Source organism: Macaca mulatta, chromosome 1 (genome assembly GCF_049350105.2).
Source record: "Macaca mulatta isolate MMU2019108-1 chromosome 1, T2T-MMU8v2.0, whole genome shotgun sequence".
In the NCBI taxonomy this organism is placed as follows: domain Eukaryota; kingdom Metazoa; phylum Chordata; class Mammalia; order Primates; family Cercopithecidae; genus Macaca; species Macaca mulatta.
This window is the reverse complement of record NC_133406.1, coordinates 186,742,797-186,765,961: the sequence shown is the minus strand read 5'-3', so window position 1 is coordinate 186,765,961 and position 23,165 is coordinate 186,742,797. Positions and strand designations below refer to the sequence as shown.

Genomic DNA, 23,165 nt, shown 5'->3' with positions numbered 1-23,165 from the left:
TCATGTGAGATATTTATTTTGCAACCATTTAGTTCAGCTGTCCAGTATCAGGTTACCAAAGACAAATTTTCAAGCTCCCGGTTAATCTCCACCAAAGTTTCTACTGTTCGGTTACTTCAGGATGGCTAGCATTTGGAGAGAAGAGGATCCCCCAGGTAGTCTGTACATAATTCAGAGAGAGGACATCAGAATTTAGCATGGGTCTGTTTCGGGTATTAAGGTACCACAGTGAAGCATGTCATTTGACGTGGGTGGCAAAGGGATGGCACTGAGCATGCCTAACCCATTCCCCGGCATTTCAGTCCAATCAGCACATGCTCACAATGACCATCCATGTGTGAAAAAGAAGAGCTGAAAGACACATGTGCTGAGCAACATTTAATTTCTGCTTGTTAAACGGGTGATTAGGCACCAGTATGGCCCCATCCAGACACTGGGAGTTTGTGCCACTCCATCAGTTCTGCTGGCTCTGCTCATTCTGCTTTCCTGCAGTGGATGCCACTTCCCAAAGAACCATGCTCCAAAAAACAAAAGAGAACTGAAAAACAAAACAGGACACTTTCAAGATAAAGAACCCCCACAAAAGGAAAGAGCCACATTGTAGAAAAGGATATTCATGTATGTTTAGAGGTATAACTCCAACACCAGAGCAGTCTGCTGCCACCAATTCCCCAAATCTTGAGCCTTGAGTCTGATTTTGATGCTCAAAGTAGAGCTTACTGTTGGAAGAAAGATGATGCTTTAAAAAATTTTCTTCTATTTCCTTGGAAACCCAGTGACTCTCTCCAAGCCAGATCCCAAAGCTACCTTTGCCCATCCTTCTCTCTCTCTCTTCTCCATGACAGCACTGTGTTAAGCACTAGAGGAGAAAAGGTAAGAGTGGATATGGAGGGACTTAAAGATCTGGGACCTGGAAAACCATGGTAGTTGAAATGTAAGGTTATACAGAAGATAATGGCAGGATATGAGGCAGGTCAAATAAATCAGGGATAGATTGTGGCAATACAGGGGGTTTCAAGTTTATTCTTTGGGCAATAGGGGACCAAAAAAAAAGTTTCTAAGTAGGGAAGTGACATAGTCAAAGGCGTGGTCAGAATTATAAATTTTCAAAGACCCCTGTGGCTGTGTATAGGATGAACTGGAAGGAGAAAAAGAAAAGAAGTGGAGAAAGCCATCATGTTACTGCTACAGTTCAAATACGAAATGATCGGTCCTGAAGGCTAGGTATGGTAACAACAGGACAGAGACGAGAAATACTTCAGAGGTAGAAAAGACAAGTCTTGCTGACTGATACTATGTGGAAGGTGAGTGGGGGAAATCTACAATCTACTTTGATGCTGGGGTTTCTATCTTGGGTAACTGGATGGATTTCTTAATTAATCCAACAAATATTGAGGACCCACGTGCCAGGTACTGGGTATGGTGATGAACAAGACAGACACGGTCCCAACTGTCGAGGAACCAGTCTACCAAGAGAAGCAACAGAGCAGGCAAACAAATATAGAAAATATTATTTATTTAATTACAATTTTTTTTTTTTGAGACAGAGTCTCGCTCTGTTGCCCAGGCTGGAGGGCAGTGGCGTGATCTCGGCTCACTGCAAGCTCCACCTCCCGGGTTCACGCCATTCTCCTGCCTCAGCCTCCCGAGTAGCTGGGACTACAGGTGCCTGCCACCACGCCTGGCTAATTTTTTGTATTTTTAGTAGAGATGGGGTTTCACTGTGTTAGCCAGGATGGTCTCGATCTCCTGACCTCATGATCCGCCGCCTCAGCCTCCCACAGTGCTGGGATTACAGGCGTGAGCCACCATGCCCAGCCTTAATTACAATCTTAACTTGCCAGGCGAGGGTGTAATAAAGAATCTAACCTGCTCTGCAGTCAGGGACAATATAAATGATGGTGCCATTCCCTGAGACAGAAAAACATGAGGAGGATCTGGTTGTAGTGGGGGATGAGTACAGCTTGGAATGTAATGAATTAGAGGCAACTGTTGGAATACCTAGCTGGGGATTTGCAAGAGACAGAAACTTGGAAAGAAGGGCCAGAGAGAGAGTTAAATCCAGGGGAGACTAAGGAATATGTTGGAGAATAAGTTCCTAATGCATAGCCTTCCACTTGGGAGAATGAGCTAGGCCTTCCTGGAGACATCAACAGGGCAATACCACATTCAGACGTCAGCGTTTGATGATACCACGAAGGTGAGGCTGAGGCAAGGGCTATCTGCCCAAGTCTACTGGCTCAAGAAAAGAGAAACATTGCTAACGAAATATCTGTGAAAAGTGGCTGGAGAAGGTCAGACACTGTAATTTGCAGGCGTGAAAGAACCTAAAGCCCTGATCAGCCTTTTAGTAACCATCAACTTGGGTTCTGAAATGCTAAGTAACGGTAGGGACAAATGGGCCCACAGAGCAAGCACTCAAGATTTTATTTGCATAGATATGTACTCTGTTTTTCTCTCATCTTTCTGGCTGTCTATTCCAAATTAATGTCAAAACTAAGGAAGAATTTGAAGACTAGAAAATTCCCTTCTCAGGCGGGCATGGGGACTCATGCCTGTAATCCCAGTACTTTGGGAGGCCGAGGCAGGCAGATCACTTGAGGCCAGGAGTTAGAGGCCAGCCTGGCCAACATGGCAAAATGCTATCTCTACCAAAAATACAAAAAAATTAGCCAGGCATGATGATGCATTCCTGTAATCCCAGCTACTCGGGAGGCTGAGGTATGAGAATCACTTGAACCTGGAGGTTGCAGTGAGCCGAGAATGCACCACTGTCCTCCAGCTTGGGCAACAGAGTGAGACTGTCTGAAAAAAAGAAAAGAAAAAAGAAATTTCCTTCTCCTGCTGCCAACTTTTAATGGGGGGCCGGAAGCAAAGACGTTGGGAATTCTTGGCACTTAGGCCAGAGGGAGAAAAGTAAGACGCTATTGCCCTTTGTGCCAAACTTGGTCCCCAGTGTCACCATCAGCCAGCACTTCCTTATCTCTTGAAGATTGCCTCTACCACCTCTTGGCCTACGACCTGACTCTTGACCACTTTTGGCTCCCATCTTGGGTGGCTGCACTTTGGCATGGGCATTCTCTGTCCCTTTCCTCAGCTCAGCCCTGCAGCCAAGCCTTCCAATGTCACCACTGTCTGATCTGGGATGTTCCAATCAGAAGTTCCTATAATCATGATTCTCTCTTTAATGTAAAAGGGCCTTCTAGTCTGTGTGGCACATGAGATGTAAAACTGCAGTATAGAATCTGGGAGGGTAAGGACCGATCTCTGTCGTTCACCAGCACACAGTAGAATTTCAATGAATGAACAAGTAAAGATTTCCCAAGTAACCTGCCACATAAACCCAGGAAAGTTTTGATGCTATATGATAGGCCTAACAACTTGTTCAAATGCAGCTTTCTCCGAGTGTCTGCTGGGTGCTAGGGGGCTATATTGGTAAATAAAGTTCTGCCCTCAAGGAACTCTCAGTCTATGAAGTTACAGTGAATAAGCAAACTGCCATAATAAAAGAACATACGAGAGCTGTAGAAGAGCACAGAAAAGAAAATAAGTAATACTACCTGGAGAAGTCAAGAAAAACTTCAGCAAGCAGAGGGTATCTGAAGAGAGTCCTGAAAAATAAACAGGAAATTGCCAAGTAGACAAGGCTTGTGAAATGAACACTCTTGACAACGTGAGCGACTGAAAGGATACCAGCATACAAACCCTGTGTATCCAGTCAGGAGGGTTTAATGACACAGGACTCTCCGGAAGCCCTCTCTGCATCATTAATTAAAGCCCTGATCACACTGCAATATGATAATCTGCTGATGGCCCTCCTCTGCACAGCCCCACCTGTCAGTGCCCCTCGAAAGCTCGCCCCAATCTGGATGCTGCCTTTCAGATACTCCATCCCTCAAGCCAAAGCAGGGCTTCCCAGGTACAGTTTCCAGGCTCTACCAGGGTCTTGGCTCAGAGAAGACATAGCACTGCCCTCAGGTGAAGAATTAATGAAGAAGGAAGGATGGAAGCCAGATATTCTTTATATTATTTCAGTAACTTACGTAGGGGTAGCATGCTGATTACAAGTACAGTCCCACACTGCATAATGATGTTTCAGTTGACAACAGACCACATATACAAGAGTGGTCCCATAAGATCACATCATATTTTTACTGTACCTTTTCTATGTTTAGATACACAAACACTTACGATTGTGTTACAACTGCCTGCTGTATCCAGTATAGTAACATGCCACACAGGTTTGTAGCCTAGGAGCAATAGGCTATCCCACATAAGTGTGTTGTAGGCTATACCATCTAGGTTTAAGTATATTCTATGATATTTGCACAATGATGAAACTGCCTAATGACGCATGTCTCAGAATGTATCCCGTCATTAAGCAATGCATGACTGTAACTGGAAGCTCCCCTATGATCCTGAGGTTCCAGGGAGAGAAGGGTTCTCCCTGGAATGTGTTCTAACCTAAGCCTTCCAATGCTCTCCCGGGAATGTGCCCTAAGCTAAGTTTTCCAATACACAGATTTACACAGGGAAGGTAGGTTACTGGTGAGATTAGAGGCCTTTATTTTTCAGTGAAAGCTGGGAGTCCGGAGATGACAGTAGAAGGCACAGCCAGCTCATAAATCAGCAGCATTCAGGGCTCTGGACAGCCTCTCTATCAGCAAAGCAATTGATGCTTCTGCCAGGGAGGTTGCAAAGAAGCTGTTAATCACTATCTCATTTGGAGACCTGACACCCAAATGGAGGCACTAACACCCACGTTACAGATCTGAGCAAAGCGCAGAGGTGTCAAATCTGTGTACACCAGTCTGTGAAGTCTTCAAGGGCCCTGAGGGCCAGGCTCTTCTCAGATGCTGCTCTGACTCTCTGAAGGCCTTTACAACCAAAATGAAATGAAGTAACTTAAGTCCTAGCTCAGGGGCAGGTTGAGAGAGACCTCAGCATGGCGATGTCAGGTACTTTGGGCCAAAAGAGAGACCGAGGAAACTGTTGCCATTGCGTTCTCTACCTCTGTCCCTCTCCAGCTGGGCTCGAATTGTCTTGTTCTCAGTGATGTGAGTCCACATCATGTTATCATGTTCCCCTGTACAGCCTAGGTCTTCACCTTCCCAAAAGCCATGGGAAACAGACTTTTTCCAGAACAGCTAACTGACTGTGCTCAACCTTCGTGACCCAGTTCAAACAAGAGCCCCTCTCTGACGCTTCCCTCCCGGCCAACTCCAACTGAGTCCCACCCTTCTTGACCCTATAATGCTACACTGACAACTTGGCTATGGCATTTAAAGCTTTAATAGTTCCTATATGGATTGACAACAGTATATGCAAATACTTCAAATATACACATATCACTAGTTTGTGCTTGTGTACAAGAATCTAAAATGGCCTCCAATGATCCCTGCCTGTCTCCAGGCATTCATGCCTTTGTGTAATTCGCTCCCCTAGAAGGTAGGCAAGACCTGTGACTTGCTTCGAGTCAATAGAAGATGGCAAAGGTGATGACCATCTCTTCTATATTTACATTATATAGGACAGCAACTTCCATTTCACTATCAGACTCGATTGCCTCTCTCTCCCTTTATGGTTTTGATGAAGTGAGTGATCATACAGAGAGGCCCACGTGGCAAGGAACTGAGGGTGGTCTCCAAATGACTGTCAGCAAGAAGGTCCTCATTCTACAAAGCCACAGGAATTGAATTCTGCCAGCAACCTTGTGAGTTGGGAAGCAGATATTTTCCCAGTCTAGATTTCAGGTGAGACACCAGCCCTGGCCAACATTTTGACCGCAGCCTTGGGAGAGAATCTGAAGCAGAGGAGCAATCTAAGCTATCCCCAGAGTCCTGCCCCACAGAAACTGTGAGAATGTGTATTGTGGTAATGCCACTGGGCAGCAATAGATAATTAACACAGCACGCAAACTCTCAGCTGATAAGACATGCAATCAAAGGAGTGTGGAGACTGCTACTAAACACCTTTAGACGCGCAGAGGAAGGCTCCATCAAACAGCCAAAGGCTGTTAAGAACCTGCATTTTAGTGATAAAAAGAACATTTGTCTAAAAAATGGGAAAGTGAAAAACCTCAAAAATTGGCTCCCCAAGACTTAGATATGAGTCCCAGCTCTGCCTCTAAGAGATAGGTGATGTTAGTCAACCCAGATTTACTAAGCCCAGCCTTCTCATCTATACATAAAATGTGGTCAATAGGGCGGGTAAGAGTGGCTAATGAAAGAATAAACTAGAAAGTGTTTTGTCAGGCCAGGTGCGGTGGCTCACGCCTGTAATCCCAGCACTGTGGGAGGTCGAGGTGGGTGGATCACAAGGTCAGGAGTTCGAGACCAGCCTGGCCAACACAGTGAAACCCTGTCTCTACTAAAAATACAAAACATTAGCCAGGCGTGGTGGCGGATGCCTGTAATCCCAGCTACTTGGGAGGCTGAGGCAGGAGAATTGCTTGAACCTGGGAGTCAGAGGTTGCAGTGGGCCAAGACTGCACCAAGCACTCCAGCCTGGGTGACAGAGTGAGACTCCATCTCAAAAAAAAAAAAAAAAAAAAAAAAAGTGTTTTGTCAAATGGAATGTGATAGACACATGTTAGTTTGCCCCAGAACTCTGGGGTGGCCTTGGGTAAGGCACTGTCCTCTCTCGGCCTCAGCTCCCTTATTGTAAAATGAGGAGGGAAGCCCATGCTATTTAATGTGTACAAGGGCTCTCACCTTCTTTGATTCTTTTATTTTTTATTTATTTTTATTTATTTATTTATTTTTTTGAGATGTAGTCTCGCTCTGTCGCCCAGGCTGGAGTGCAGTGGCTCGATCTCGGCTCACTGCAAGCTCTGCCTCCCAGGTTCATGCCATTCTCCTGCCTCAGTCTCCTGAGTAGCTGGGACTACAGGTGCCTGTCACCGCGCCCGGCTAATTCTTTTTTTATTTTTAGTAGAGATGGGGTTTCATCCTGTTAGCCAGGATGGTCTCGATCTCCTGACCTCGTGATTCACCCACCTTGGCCTCCCAAAGTGCTGAGATTACAGGTGTGAGCCACCGTGCCCGGCCTGACCTTCTTTGATTCTAACATCGCATACCCATGAGAAGAGAGAAAGAGGCAAAAGTGGTAGACTATGACATTTTACAATAGTTCCCCAGTCATTCTACTGGCCAGGGTGACTGTCTTACCATCAAGGAACTGGAAGCATTTGACCAGTCATATCTAGTCAACCTGCAGGGCCTACAACCTAGATTCCTCAACTAAGAGGGAAAATCTCCATTTGTTTTACAAAAGGAAAAAAGGATCAAGGTAAAGTCAGTGGGAGCCACCGAACACAAACTACTGATGCACTCTGAGAGGGGTAGTAGCTTTGATTTTATTGCTGAGCACCTTAACTATGTGCCAGGAGCTTTTATAAAAATGATCTCCAACCTTCACTACAATCTTATATAGGTTGTGTCATTCTTATTTCAAAGACAAGTTAGCTGAGGCTCAAAGAGTTATAAGCCCCTTACCCGAGGCACATTGCTAGTACATGGTAGGGCTGGGATTTATCATTATTATTATTAGAGACAGGTTCTCTCTCTATCACCCAGGCTAGACTGCAGTGGAGCAATCACGCTCACTTTAACCTCCATCTCCCAGGCGCAAGTGATCCTCCAACCCCAGCCTCCCAACTAGCTGGGACTACAGGAGCATGCCACCAAGACCAGCTAATTTTTTGTATTGTTTGTAGAAATGGGGTTTTGCTATATTGCCCAGGTTGGTCTCAAACTCCTGAGCTCAAGTGATTTGCTTGCCTTGGCCTCCCAGAGTGCTGGGATTACAGGCGTGAGCCACCACAGCCAGCCTGGGATTAAATTGTAATTTTATTTAATTCTAAGCCCCTGGTTTTTGCACATATCTCATGGCTCTGGGAGAGAGCAGCTTGGGCAGAAAGGACAGTCTGTGATTACAAAGCAAAGTAAAGGTTCTTGGCCTGCAGCAAGATCATGTGCAGAGTGTGCTTCATTTATACTTGCCACAAACATTTACTGAGTGCCCTCTGTATACTAGGTTATGTGGTAGGCAATGAAGATATAGAGTAACACCATTCCTTGTTCTTGTGGAGCTCAGTCTAACTGGGGAGACACTGTAGTATACAGTGGACAAATGAATGAATAAATAGCTGAACAAATGAATGAATAGGCAGACGGACACATGATTAGTCAGCCATTAGTGTTTCAAGCACCATGAGAGTGATGCTTAATACAAAGTGTAATGGGATCACCAGATAAATGATAGGACCAGACAAATGGCCGGGCACGGTGGCTCACACCTGTAATACCAGCACTTTGGGGGGCCAAGGCAGGTGGATCACCTGAGGTCAGGAGTTCAAGACCAGCCTGGCCAACATGGTGAAATCCCATCTCTACTAAAAATATAAAAATTAGCCAGGCGCTAGTGGCACGCACCTGTAATCTCAGCTACTCAGGAGGCTGAGGCAGGAGAATCACCTGAACCCAGGAGATGGAGGCTGCAGTGAGCTGAGATCATGCCATTGCACTCCAGCCTGGGCAACAAGAGCGAAACTCTGTCTCAAAAAAAAAAAAAGAAAAGAAAAGAAAGAAAAAGAAAAAAATCACCAGGATTGTTATAAAATGGAACAAACTCATATTGTGCTCTAGGAAAGGGTTCAGGGAGGAGAAGAGAGTCCTCTCTGCTGGGACCAAAGGTAGGAGCTCCTCTTACAGAAGAACCTAACAGCCCATGTTATCCAACTCTATAAAGCCAGTATCATGTGGATTTCAAAATAGAGGCCTTCAATAAGAGGAACACAGAAACACAGACATGCACATGCACAAACCCACACTGAACTGGCAGAAGGATAAAAGGGTCTGGCCCTCTGTGCTTAAAGCTAACAGTAACAGAATTGATACACCTGCCCATGTTTTATGGCACCACACAACAAAATAAAAATAGAATCTCTTACTTTCCTCATTAGCTGGACTTGGCTGCAGCAACTGTTTGGTTCAGAGTAGCTGTAGTTGTTGGGAGATGGTCCATCTCTGGTGCATCAAAAAAGTATGCCTGTGGGAAGCAAAGACCCAGCAGGGAGTTAAAAAGACAATGGTCCGGGTAAGTATTTTTTAGAGTCCATGCTAACAGTACTTCTGGGCTCTCACGGTCCCTAAGTTCTTCCCACCATATTTGTCATCACACTAAACTACAACCATCTGTTTACGTTTGTCTCACTAAATTGTGAGTACTTTTAAAAATTTAGCTACCATGTATTGAGCACTTACTATATTACATGACTTACTCTTAATAACCCGATGAGGTTGTTAGGATTATCCTCATTAGACAGATAAAGAAACTAAGACTCAGAGAGACTGTCATTTGATCAGGTAAACATGGCTAATGAGTGGTGAAGCCAGAACTCAAAGCTAGGTCTGTCTGACTCCAAAGCACAAGCTCTTAATCACTACATTATACAATCTTTCCTCCAGGGCAAAGGCTGTATCCTTCTTCATCTTTGTGTCACCAGCACCCCTGCACAAGGCCTGGCATACTAGGTAACCAATCAATACCGAATGAACTGAACTACATTAGCTTGCTGCTAAACTAGTTAGTTGGCTTTCTGCAAAGACCTTGAAAAGAAAGTGCTAGGCATGCTTTCCCTAAAAACTATTCATCTGGGAAACGAAAGGTTTGCTAAGTGCTTCCACTTACCATCTACAACTTAGCTGTCAAAAGTCAGATGGAGGTAGAGGAGGGAAGACATAAGGAGAATCTTTCCACCCATCTCAAGGTCTAGAGAAGCCTAACTTGAGCGAAGCCTAACTTGAGCCCAGGAAAATACCAATCTCACTACCCTTGAATACTGGTTGTTCAAAGGAAAGGTGAATTTGTTACTATATCAAGGCCCACTGAATATTCATGACACCACCTTGGGGTCAGTGCCCTTAGGAAGGTACACTGTTAGAAAGCCAACAACCATCTTTCACCAGCTCTGCTCTCTATCAGCCAGAAGGGGGCACCAACACAACATGCTGGAGCTCTACCCTATCTGTTGCTATTCCGTGTTAACTTTCTGAAGTTTCCAGATGATGCCTTTCTCTGCAGATTCCCTCTAGTCTGCCCCATTCCCAGGGTAACTCTATTACTTTTAAGAAGCTTCCTCCCTAGGAACCCTTCCAGCAGCTGTTTTCTGAGGCAAGAAAAGAAGAGTCCCTAACTTAAGTGGGGGATAGGGCCGCAGTGCTAGTGCTGGGCTCCTCCAGTTCTCCCACAGGTGCACTGTGCCACAGGCCCCCAGGATGCAGGAACAAAGTCTTCCAGGTTACCGCAGGACACCCTTGTAAGACAGAATGAGCAAAGACGCCCAGGTTCTACACCTGGCTCTGCTATTAGCTCACACTGTGACTTTGGACAAGTTGCTCCACCCACTTCAGCCTCAGCTTTCTGATCTATAAAATTTAAGGATTAGAAAAGATGATCTTGGGGCTGGGCGTGGTGGCTCCAGAGAGAGAGAGAGAGAGAGATTGGGTGTGGTGGAAAGAGAGAGGGAAAGAGAGAAAGAGAGAGAGGGAGAGAAAGAGAGAGAAGGCAGGGAAGGAAGGAAGGAAGGAAAGAAGGAAGGAAGGAAGGACGGAAGGAAGGACGGACGGAAGGAAGGAAGGAAGGCAGGAAGGAAGGAAGGAAGGAAGGCAGGCAGGCAGGCAGGCAGGCAGGCAAATAAATAAGATCTCAGCTGGATGTGGTGGCTCACACCTGTAATCCCAGCATTTTGGGGGGCCAAGGAAGGTGGATCATTTGAGGCCAGGAGTTCAAGACCAGCACGGCCAACATGGCAAAAGCCCACCTCTACTAAAAATACAAAAATTAGCCAGGCGTGGTGGCGCATGCCTGTCATCCCAGCTACTCAGGAGGCTGAGGGACAAGAATTGCTTGAGCCTAGGAGGCGGAGGTTGCAGTGAGCCTAGATCACACTGCTGCACTCCAGCCTGGGTGACAGAGGGAAACCTTGACTGGAAAAAGAAAAGATGATCTCTTAGGACCATTCCTTGAACAATCTTGAATTCTATGATTCATTAATTCCACAAATGCTTAATAATAATCACAGCCATCATTTGGGGAATGGCTACTGTGCACCAGACACATACTTGATCATTAATCTGCTCAAAAAATGCTATAACAGGCCATTTTATCCCTTTTAAAGATGAGAAAGCTGAGACTCAAACAGATGGAATTTTCCCAAGGCTAGACAACTATGTGTCTGAGCTAGGATTTCAATCCAGTTGAGTCCATCTCCATAGTCTGTGCTCTTCTAATTCTCCACCACTTCCTGCGATTTGTTGCCTAGTCTATGTCCAGTCCAGATCTAGGCACCATGGAGACCTCGAAGCTGAATCAGCAGGCTCTCTGTGAGTAGGGGCAGGGCACAGTTCCCTGTAAAAGCCGGCAGTAACCACCTCAAACTTAGGCTTGTACATCTCCCAACATACACCAGGGGTGCAGCCTCTAGGTGCTTCCTTAGCCATCCCTGCCAGATGTGTTCTGGTATAACTTAGACATCATTTACATGTGCAATCACCGAGGGGCCCCTGGCAGGTGTGGGGCTGTTATATGCTTCACTGCACTAAGGCAAAAACACCAATCTGTGTTCCCCAGGGGAGAGTGCGCAAGCCAAGCTGTCTGGTTCAGCCGGTACCCCTCAGCTCAAATAACTCCCCTGCCAGTTCCTCCCTCTGCCTTAACAATAATGTCTTCCATTTACATGACTCATCATATTTTCCATGCTGCATATATCATTCAATCCTTGCAACAGTAAAGACGTTGCCATGGCATGCACGATTGGCCCGTTTCTAAGTGAGGGCAGGAATCCAGAGAAGGGAAATCACCCAAGCAGGCGGTAGTGGAGCTGGGACTGGAACCCAAGTTTCCTAACTTCTGGCTCAGTCCTTCTGCAGTAAACAACGCCTCCAGAAGAAAAAGGAGGGGCTGGTCACTGTGGAGAACAAAACCCAGGCATGGTGGGCCCCTGGCTAGACACCTGACCACAGGATGGTTCCCTTCCTCCAGAAGGAGAAAACTGTGCCTTCCGCTCCAGGAAGAGGCCCTGCACCCCACAAGGACCTCCCTGCTCCACAGTCCAACCCGTGCTGCTCCTCTGAGTCCCTTACAGACTGAACGGCCTCTTCTCCTGCCTCTTCATCTCCACTGCTTTCTCATCCAGGTGTGTAATGGGTAAAAAGTTCAGGAGAGATGAGAAGATGTCAGTGAGAGGCATCAAGGAAGGGCATTGTCATTAAGAGTGGGAGACTTCAGCTTTGGCCCCAGTACTAGTTGTGGGACCTTGGACCACTCTCACTTGGGTGCTGTGGAGGAATAAGCAGCATACTGGCCCTGGCCGCGTCTGACAACACAGGCTCCTTTAATGACTTTGCATCTGAGGAACACTTCACAGTATGTGGAGGGCTTTCACAGCCAGCTCACGGCATCTCACAAAACCCCATGAAAACAACAATCCCTTTCACAGATGAGGAAACCAAGGTTCTGAGAAGCAAGTCTGTTGCCTATGTTTGCAGCGCTGAGCACCTCTCAGTCCAGGGCACTCCCTGCTTCAGAATTATACTCTCTTTCAGAAAGTTCCTGAGCAGCGAGATGGGCAGGTAAATCCTGGGTTCAGCGCCTTCTGCCCCGAAACGGAACAATAGGCACAGGAGGTAAAAGGTCCTGCCATAGGTACTAGATGAAATGGGTTCTTTTTTTGTTTTTTGGTTTTTTTTGAGATGAAGTCTCGCTCTGTCACCCAGGCTGGGGTGCAGTGGCGCAATCTCAGTTCACTGCAACCTCCACCTCCTGGGCTCAAGCGATTCTCACACCTCAGCCTCCCTGGTAGCTGAGACTACAAGCACATGCCACCATACCTGGCTGATTTTTTTATATTTTTGGTAAAGACAGGGTTTAACCATGTTGCTCAGGCTAGTCTCAAACTCCTGAGCTCAAGCAATCTGCCTGCGACTTCCTCCCAAAGTGCCGGGATTATGGGTGTGAGCCACCAAGCCTGGCCTGAAATGGGTTCTTAATAATAACCATAATACCTCCCTGCTCCACTGCTCAACCTGCCCTGCTCCTATTCCTTAGAGAAATGAGAAAGGCAATGCTTCCTCTCCTGCCTCCTTCTCCTCACCAACTTCTCAGCCATGTACTTGAGCGGAAGAACTTCAGAAGAGAGACGGGAGATGCCAGTGAGGGACAAGAGATGCCAGTGAGAGTTGGTCACAATGAAAAGGATGTTCTTCAGCAGACAGAAAAGTTCCAGAAGAATCACTGCAGCATTTTAAGTGATCAACTCAGAGATTCCAAGTGCCAGAAATGAATAGTGTCATTCTGCCATGAGTCAAACCAACAGGCCCGCCTCAAGGGTTTAAAGCTTATGCACATGTAAAGTGCATGTAAACTAGGTTTGTGTTTCACAACTTGGCACTTTTTATGAAACTTGTTTAATGATAAAGCATTGGGATCTCATTGATGCATTTAATGAGACAGGTTATCTACACAAAAATGTTAAAGATCAAATGATGCCAAAGAAACATTTACTCCTAAAATTGCAAAACATGACCAAGGGTTTGGAAACCTGCCATGTGGACAATTTTCTAAGTGCTATAAGACACCTTCCATGGCCATGTCCTTTCCTTCATTAGGGACCTTAACATTCTTGGACTCGGATTTTTTTTTTCAAAACCTGCAACAGGGCTTGTTAAGGCCGTGGACAGCAAATTTTGTGTACAATGCATACAGAAGACACAGAACCATGTCTCCTTAGGATCAAAGGAAAGGGACCCAATTTATGGGCATTTATAGGACAAGTTCCATGTTAAGTGCTTTATAGATATCATTTTATTTGGCTCTCAGAACAATCTTGTGGCAGGAAATATACCCATGTCACAGATTAAGTAATTAAGATTCAGAGAGGAACAATAACATCTCCAAGTTCACACAGCCAGTAAGTGACAGAGCTGGTCTTCAATCTGTGCTTATCTGACTCAAAAGCACATGCTCTCCCTAAAAAGACATCTACATATGAACCCAAACACTATTTAAATGTTGTTCACCTTAAAAGTAACTCCACTTTCCCATATCTGACTTCATTTTCAAGCTTTCTACCTTCAAATTTAAAACTTTTAATTTCCACTTTTAAATTCAAACTTTAAACTTTCTACATTTAAATAAAACTTTAAATTTCAAAAATCTTTCTAGGTATGTGCAGAAAATCAGCAAAGGCATCCAAAAACAGAATCCCCCACCCCAGCTCCCTAACCCTATATAGTCAGCCCTCCACACCCACAGGCTCGGCATCCTCAGGCTCAACCAACCATGATGAAAAATATTTTTTTAAAATATATAAGTAAAAAAACCCAATATGACAATAAAAATAACACATATTCTAAAAAACAATATAATAACTATTTATATAACATTTACATTGCACTAGGTATTATGAGTAATCTGGAAATGATGTAAAGCACATAGGAGGAAGTGTGTACACCATTTTGATATAGGGAACTTGAGCATCCATGCTTTGGTATTCAGAGGGTCCTGGAACCAACCACACCCCCACAACCCCAATACTGAGGAACAAATGTATAGACACTCATCCATCTCTATTTGCTCTGGTCAGACCCCACATTCTGATCAGATTACTGAAATTAGGCAAAACCAAAGACTAAAGCCAAATTCTCATAATTTCACCACTTCCCATGTAGATGAGTCTACTTAAAATGAAATTTTATTTCACAGAATCAATTTTTTTTTTTTTTTTTTTGAGACAGGGTCTCCCTCGGTCACCCAGGCCAGAGTGCTGTGGTGTGATCTCAGCTGCCTGCAACCTCCACCTCCTGGGCTCAAGCGATCCTCCCACCTCAGCCTCCCAAGTACCAGCTACTTGCAAGGCTGAGGTGGGAGGATCGCTTAAGCCACCACGCCCAGCTAATTCTTGTATTTTTAGTAGAGACGGGGTTTCACCATGTTGCCCAGACTGGTCCTAAGCTCCTGAGCTCGAGAGATCCACCCACTTGGGCCTCCCAAAATATTGGGATTACAGGCGTAAGCCAATGTGCCCAGCCCATGGAGTCAATTTTAAAAGAACTGTTGTGTCTAACAGTTTGAGGTCTTTTAGCATTTGGATATAAAACACACCAAAAGAATATAGGAATGAACCCATACCAAGCAGCCCACAGAAAGCAGCATATGAAGCAACACAATTGTCACAATTGTGGCCAATGCCACCCGTCGGTTATCCTCACGAACAGCTGGCCAAAATGTCATTGACAAGACAGATCCTGAGATGCCCAGGGCAATCATGACTAGAATCCAACGAACAGCTTTCTGGGGGATAATCCACAGTATCTGAAAGAAGAGAAAAGGAAGATGGGGGAGGTCTTGGGAGGCATTCGTTCATTCCAGGCACATATGTTTACAAAGGCCCCTGAGCCAATCGGCAGCTGGGCCCCCACTGCCACCCTGGTTTTTCAGTATAGGCTGGAGGAACACCACCAGCATGTAGACTGAGGCATAGACTTTCATAACAAAAGGGCCCAAGATCCAGTGAAGGCATTTGGCTCCCCAGACCCCTTTCATGCTGAACTTCTAAATTCAAAGGAGATTTTTCAGGAGCACATGAGTGTTGCACTGGAAATAATGATGTTAGGTCAAATTCTTGGTTGAAGTTTCCACCAAGAACAGGGCATCACTCAGAATCTGCTCCCTAAGTGTGGTACTTACTGCGGTGGGGATATAAATGAAGAGGGAATATCCATAGACACACACAATCTCCAGAAATGAATAGGAGACGATGTTCATAACTTTGCTGTTTCTCCACATGAGGAAACCCCAGAGTGCAAGAGGAACCAGCCAGGCGTAGGCATAGATGATGGTAGCTGCTATGGACACTGAGGATGACAGGATACAAGTTTCAATCTCCATTATGCCTTAATAGACTATCAGAGCACTTCCAACACCTTATTGTACTTAAATCCTAACATGTCAATTGACTTCACTGGACCATGACATCATGTCTTACTGGTCTGTAATCCCTGAGCTTGGCACAATACCTAACACACAGTAGGCACTCTAGAAATGTTTGTTGAATTAATGAACCTTTACCATTCGTCTTTGTGGTGAGGAACAATAGTCCCTCATATGGTTTTTATAATTCATTTAATAACTAACAACTAATATTATTAAACAGTTGAACTATGCAAATGAAATACTTCAGAGGGCCACACTGCAAATGTTTATATATAGGAGATATTTCAATCAAATAAAAACCGACTATCCCCTTGGAAGAACACGTTCTCTTCCTTGGTATAACAAGAGCTGACACTGACTTCTTTAGCAAATGTATCAAAAAGCCCTGGGTAGAGATTAACTCACTCTGCATGCTCTCTAGAGTTCCTCTGTCTCTGAAATTGGGAGATGTAGCTCACTGATTAACTGCTTGAAATATTCTCCAGTTTTACTTTCTTCCTTAAATAAATAATTCTGCCACTGTGGCAAAAATGCTATTGAATAGAGTCAGGCGTGGTGGCTCATGCCTATAATCCCAGCACTTTGGGAGGCCGAGGCGGGCGGATCACAAGGTCAGGAGATCAAGACCATCCTGGCTAACACGGTGAAACCCCGTCTCTACTAAAAATACAAAAATTAGCTGGGCGTGGTGGCGGGTGCCTGTAGTCCCAGCTACTCGGGAGACTGAGGCAGGAGCATGGTGTGAACCTGGGAGGCAGAGCTTGCAGTGAGCTGAGATCATACCACTGTACTCCAGCCGGGGCAACAGAGCAAGACTCTGTCTCTTAAAAAAAAAAAATGCTATTGAGTGGCTCCTCAGAACAGCAACATTCTGCATATCCATGTACATCTCTCCTCTTCCTCTAGTAGCAGCATGCCCTGGAGGATTTCCTTTCCCTCTTCTGGAGTGGAGGGTCATGAAGTTATAGGTAAACCATGGCATCAGCCCTTTCTACATGAAATCAGCAGGTAACTCACCTAATGCATCTTGGCAAGAACAAAGGCACCCCTAACAATTATAGTCAGACTCTGGTTAAGACATAAATACCCAAAACTTTTTGAGCTCCCAGAACAGTTTTTTCACACTGGGAATTGCCTCATTAGGCCAAATGTAATTCTGCTGATATACTGCCTTTTTCTTGGATAACTAAGGGAAGAGGAGGGAATTACTCCCATGGCTATAGCTGTCACTTACTGATCAACTACTGGGCATCAGGTATTACACTCGGTGCTTTTTTGAGAGGCAATGTAGAATAATGGTCAAGGGCACAGATTCTGTATGCAGATTCCATGGGTTCTAGTCCTAGGAAAAGTAACTCTGGGGGGTAAGTTACTTAGCCTTCCTGTCTCAGTTTCCTCATCTATAAAATGGGAAGAAAAATAATATACTACCTTCTAAGATTAATAGGAGAATTAAATGAATAAAAGCAGGTAAGAACTGTTCTAAGTAGAAGAGTGACTGATCGATAATAAATGCTCAGTCAAGAATTAGTGTTTATTTTGTTAACTAATATGCAGCTACATTTATTTCATACAATCTATATCGTCATTTTAGAGATGAGGAAAACGGGTCAGAGAAGCTAAGTTGTTTGGTCAAGGTCACATAATTAACAAGTTGGTAGAAGCAGGATCTCATCTCAGACGTGACTCATACTTTTTACATGAAATGGAAAAATGTTTATTGATAGGGTCAATGACCACTTTACCAGTATATACATCACAACACTTCCTGATACTGGGATGCCCAGCCAAAGAGGATAAGAACAGATAAAGACTCCCCTGAGTTTCCAGATCCCCAGGCAAAGTAGGTCACTCCTTCTTCTATGTCAATATACCTACACTTATCTCTGATACAGAGGTTAATATGTTTACATTGTAAACATATTATTGCTCTATTGCTGTAAACTGTTTACAGCAATAGTCATTCACTAGTTTTCTAACCACTGAACTACTTGAAGGCAAGATCTACATCTCATGGTTAATATTTACTGAGTTAAACTCAAATCAAGGTTATTTGATAGAGTTGGGATTGAATCCAAGTCTGACTCCATGATGGACAAGAAGGGAAAGTGGGCATGGAAGGTAGAGGGGAAGAAAAGAAGGAAGGATACATGGATACATTCTCTCTCTCTCTCTGTCTCTCTCACCTCTCTCTCACCTCTCTCTCTCTCTCTCTCTCTCACACATACACACACACACACACACACATACAGGCAAATACATATCTTTCTATGCACATACATTGGACTAGTTGAAGACAGGGTTCTATCTCATGGTTAAAAATTTTTTTTTTTTTTTTTTTTTTTGAGACGGAGTCTCGCTCTGTCGCCCGGGCTGGAGTGCAGTGGCCGGATCTCAGCTCACTGCAAGCTCCGCCTCCCGGGTTTACGCCATTCTCCTGCCTCAGCCTCCCGAGTGGCTGGGACTACAGGCGCCTGCCACATCGCCCGGCTAGTTTTTTTTTTGTATTTTTAGTAGAGACGGGGTTTCACCGTATTAGCCAGGATGGTCTCGATCTCCTGACCTCGTGATCCGCCCGTCTCGGCCTCCCAAAGCGCTGGGATTACGGGCTTGAGCCACGGCGCCCAGCCGGTTAATATTTATTGAGTTAAATTCAAACCAAGGTTACTGGATAAATAATGGGATTGAATATATGTGTACATATTTGTGTGTGTGCGTGTGTGTGTGTGTGTAGTAATAGGTAATGTTTATTGAACTTTTTTTGGTACAAACCACTATTCTAAGCTTTTTATATGTATTAACTCTTTATTCTCACAATAGTCCTGTAACAGAAATATTATTATTTCCATTTCACCAACGAAGAACCTGAGGCTAAGACAGATGAAATAGCTTGCCCAACAGAGTAGAAACTAGTGAGTGGTGGAGCTGGAACTGAAGCTAGCAGTCTAGTTCCAGAACTAGTGCTCTTATCCAGGCTACTTAGAGCCCCCCGACAGCAGAGCAGGCAGGGAGGGAGCCAGGGAACTGAGAAAGTGGTACAGGTCAATCTCTGACAAAGCCAAACCTCCTCATTTGGGGGCAGCTGTCACCTGTAGGTCTCTAAAAGCTGTTTTGCTTTTTCTTTTAAGTACCAATACTGACACAAGAAAGGACGTTTTAAAACAAGAATGTCATTCACAAGCCCATCCCTGGACACATTCATTTCTGCATTTTCCCTTCCAGTGTTTGATCATTTACAGACCTCTCTCCCTTTTTTTTTTCTTTTTTTTTTTTTTGAGACAGAGTCTCTCTCTCTGTTGCCCAGGCTGGAGTGTAGTGGCGTGATCTCGGCTAACTGCAACCTCCGCCTCCCGGGTTCAACCAATTCTCCTGCCTCAGTCTTCTGAGTAGCTGGGATTACAGGCACGTGCCACTGTGCCCGGATAATTTTTGTATTTTTAGTAGAGAGGGGGTTTCACCATGTTGGCCAGAGTGGTCTCGAACTCCTGACCTTGTGATCCACTCACCTCGGCCTCCCAAAGTGCTGGAATTGCAGGCGTGAGCCACCACACCAGGTGTCTTTTTTCTTTTTCTTTTCTTTTTTTTTTTTTTGAGACAGTGACTCGCTCTGTCACCCAGGCTGGAGTGCAGTGGTACAATCACAGCTCACTGCAGCCTCAATCTCTGGGCTCAAGTGATCCTCACAACTCAGCCTCCTGAGTAGCTGGGAGTATAGGCATGCATCACCATACCCGGTAACTTTTTTTTAGCTTTGGGTTTCAGAGACAAGGTCTCACTATGTTGCCCAGGCTGATCTCAAACTCCTCAGCTCAAGCAATCCTCCCACTTTGGCCTCCAAAAGTGCTGGGATTACAGGCATGGGCAACCATGCCCAATCCAGATTTCTCTTCAACAAAGTTGCTAACAGAATAGGCACCAGTTTGGAATAAGTTATGAATTTTCCACATTGCTTTAGGTGCTTTGTGATTGGCAATTGCAGATGACCCCAGCTAGTTGAGCCATCACAACTTAAAACAATGTTTCCATCGTCTCCAAAATGTGGATAATACAAATAATGCCACACAGGAGACCTTCATGCACACCTTTAACTTATTTTGTACCCTTGTCTTAAAATATATTCCAGTTGTGGCCAGTTGTGGTGGCTCACACCTGTAATCCTACCTAGCACCTTGGGAGGCCAAGACGGGAGAATCACTTGAGCCCAAGAGTTTGAGATCAGCCTGGGCAACATAGGAAGACCTGTCTCTATAAAAAATGGAAAAACTAACCAGGTATGGTGTTGCATGTCTATGATCCCAGCTACTCAGGAGGCTGAGGTGGGAGGATTACCTGAGCCTAGGGAGGTGGAGGCTGCAGTGAGCAGTGATTACGCCACTGCACTCCAGCCCAGACAATGAAGTGAGACACTATCTCAAAAAAAGGAGGGGGAATAAATTGCAGTTGTTATTGGGCCTTGATTTACAGCTTTCCCAAAGATTATATGGACTCATAACATTGTGAATGTATTTAATGCCATTGAATTACACATTTAAATGGTAAATTTTATGTAACATATATTTTATCACTGTAAGAAGAAAAAGATTAAGTGGATTTATATAGATGGGTGGTAAGCTCATCTACACATTTGAGTAGATACATTGAACCCTAAAACACAAAAGCAGGGCTACAGCACCTAGAGATGGGGCCCAGGAGCTCAGGGGGTAAAAAGAACTCAAAGCTAGAAACTGACAGCATTCCAAATGAGTCAAGCTATTCACCAACCTTTTCGGAATTCGGGCACATAATGGTATGTCTTCTCTCCCAGATGGATCAAGAAGTTGGAAAGATTCCCACTAATTGCTATGGCAAAGACCAACGTGGCACATATCCAAAAGGGGCCTGCAAAGGAAACCAGAAAATTCAGAAACAAGAAAATGAAGCACAAGCCTTTAGATTCTTACAGAATTTCTTATCTTCCTCTTGAATTCATGTTAGCAAAAGAAAATGAATTTTCTAGATGGGATCAACACTTGCTTAAAGGAAATTTTCTTTTTTCAAAGGTCAAACACAACTCAGTAATTAGCTGCCTTAAAGAAGGTGGGGGGTTGGTATTCCAATCCAAAGGCCAAAATGCCTTCCACAATTAGGTGAATGAAGACACTGATTTGTGTATAGCTTCTTTTATTAGAGGATCACCACCGACAAAGGAAAATTCACAGGCTTTTTATTAAACCTTCCACCAGAATACATGAAGTAAAGATTACTTCCCTTATCTAAGTGCCAAACGTTAGCATCACAGAAAAAGAAGTTAAATCAGACAGAGCTTCTGCAGCATACAGAAAGAGCAGGGCAAGCAGCACACACGAGGGCAGAGTCGATTAAACCTACCAGTTCACCACGGTCGTGTTGAGTGTGAGTGTGTATGTGTGTGTGTATGCTTAAGGCTTTTTCTTTTTTTTAATGAAAAAGTAATACAATGCACTATATACACCTACTATGTACCCACAAAAATTAAAATAAAAAATTTTTAAAAAGTAATACATGTATATGGTCCAGTGTTTCAAAAGGTACAAAGAGAATATGGAGAATAGCAAGATCCACTCCCTCTCTGTGCCCTGGCTCTGTATCGTTCCTCCCTAAAGCTCACCAAGTAACCTGTTTCTGATGAAAACTGCCAGGAATATTCCACTCATGTATATAAGCAAATGCATATGTGTGTATGTGTACACTTTATACAGATAAGATACATACATGTCCTCCTGTGTACCCTGCTATTTTCACCTTAATATAGCCTGGAGAGTCTATCACAGCTATTCATAAAAATCAGCTTATTCTTTTTTAATAGTTTTAAGATATACCACTGAGCAGATGAGTGGACCATGTTTTGCAAATCTCTTACATTATTTGCATGATTTCATGAATACTATCCTTGTCTCTCCCCACCTAGAAAAAGTACTATGTGGAACAAATACAATCTTTAGATTGAGAGATTTTAATAAATTGCATGAATTTCATTTTTCAATTTCACTAATATTTTGCAACACCCTCTGGGATAATTTCAGGTACCCTGACACGTCACAAAATTAAGAACATTACTATCATAGGGGACATGACTAGCAGAAACAGATTAGTACTTTTCAAAGCCAAGCACTGGCTTCTGAGTGTGGGAAAAGGAACACAAGCAATCAAATGGGGTGCTTCAAAAAGTCACCAATATTAGCTCTCCACAAACTGTCTCTTTACTCACTAGATGGAAAGCTCTCTGCTGTAGCCAAGGACTAAATTTCACAGTGTTATTCTGAGGGCCCACACATAAGAGTGGCAAAAAAAAAAAAAAAAAAAAAAAAAAAAAAAAAAAAAAAAAAAAAAAAAAAAACACCACAAAACCCCTATAGCCAAAAAGCTTTACTGAATGAATGAATAAAACTGACCATGTGTTATAGATGAGCTGAGACCATCCAAGCATATGACCACAAGTGGCCAAAATATTAACTTACGATACCCATATAACTAGAAAACCAAGAATATCATGTCCTCTCAGTCATTATTTACTAAGTACCCACTACCCTCTACTGGGGACACGATGATGTGGAACAGAGACACAGTCACTGCCTCTAGTGCATCCATGCACTTCGGGGAGACAGTCAATAAAATATCTAATCTCAGAGGGTAGTACAGGGTGCCTATGGGAGCAGATAGGGAGGGTGCAAAACCTAGAGAAAGATATGTGTAAGCTGGGATCTAAAGAACAGGAGTTCACCAAGTGAGGACTGAAGAGAGGTCTAGGAAGAGGGAACAGCAGGAGCAGAGACTCTGAAGTAAGAGGTAACAGTTCAAGGCCAAGTTTCAGGTCAGGAGTAACCAGAGATTGAAGAGATAGGCCAGAGTCAGATCATGAGGGGTCTTAGAAGCCCTGTTGAGTTAGGAATTTATCTTGAGGGCAACAGGAAGCCTGTGAACTGGGCCTGGTGGCATAAGCCTGTAGTCCCAGCTACTCAGGACACTGAGGTGAGAGGATCACTTGAGGCTAGGAGTTTGAGGCAGCAGGGAGCTATGATTATGCCTCTGAATAGCTACTGTACTCCAGCCTTGGCAACACAGCAAGACCTCATCTCAAAAAAAAATGATGGGGGTGGGGGAGAATGCAGTGGCTCACACCTAGCTCACACCTATAATCCCAGCACTTTGGG

At 44.3% G+C, this 23,165-nt stretch overlaps 1 protein-coding gene and 1 long non-coding RNA gene across 14 annotated transcripts in view; one reads left to right on the top strand and one right to left on the bottom strand.

Moving 5' to 3' along the window:
* Positions 1-23,165, bottom strand: part of YIPF1 (Yip1 domain family member 1) — a 40,218-nt gene continuing 17,053 nt past the window's right edge. For 6 of the 13 annotated variants that reach the window (XR_001445298.3, XR_001445304.3, XR_001445302.3 and 3 more), the window contains 6 exons: positions 20,758-20,874; positions 15,751-15,917; positions 15,193-15,375; positions 8,954-9,051; positions 3,561-3,611; positions 1-538 (listed from right to left, as the gene is read on the bottom strand). Coding sequence is in view for 5 of the 13 variants with exons in the window: in XM_015140058.3 (XP_014995544.3) it covers positions 8,962-9,051; positions 15,193-15,375; positions 15,751-15,917; positions 20,758-20,874 (557 nt within the window). In the remaining 8 variants the exon portion in view is untranslated. Of the gene's footprint in view, positions 539-3,560; positions 3,612-8,953; positions 9,052-14,771; positions 14,888-14,949; positions 15,376-15,750; positions 15,918-20,757; positions 20,875-23,165 lie in introns of those variants that run through there. The other 7 variants (XM_015140058.3, XM_077956443.1, XM_028833575.2 and 4 more) reach the window with 3 other exon arrangements.
* LOC144333262 (uncharacterized) lies at positions 15,075-22,328 on the top strand. Its single transcript, XR_013401823.1, has 3 exons — positions 15,075-16,573; positions 18,625-19,308; positions 20,396-22,328. It is a non-coding gene; the product is annotated as an uncharacterized LOC144333262 (long non-coding RNA).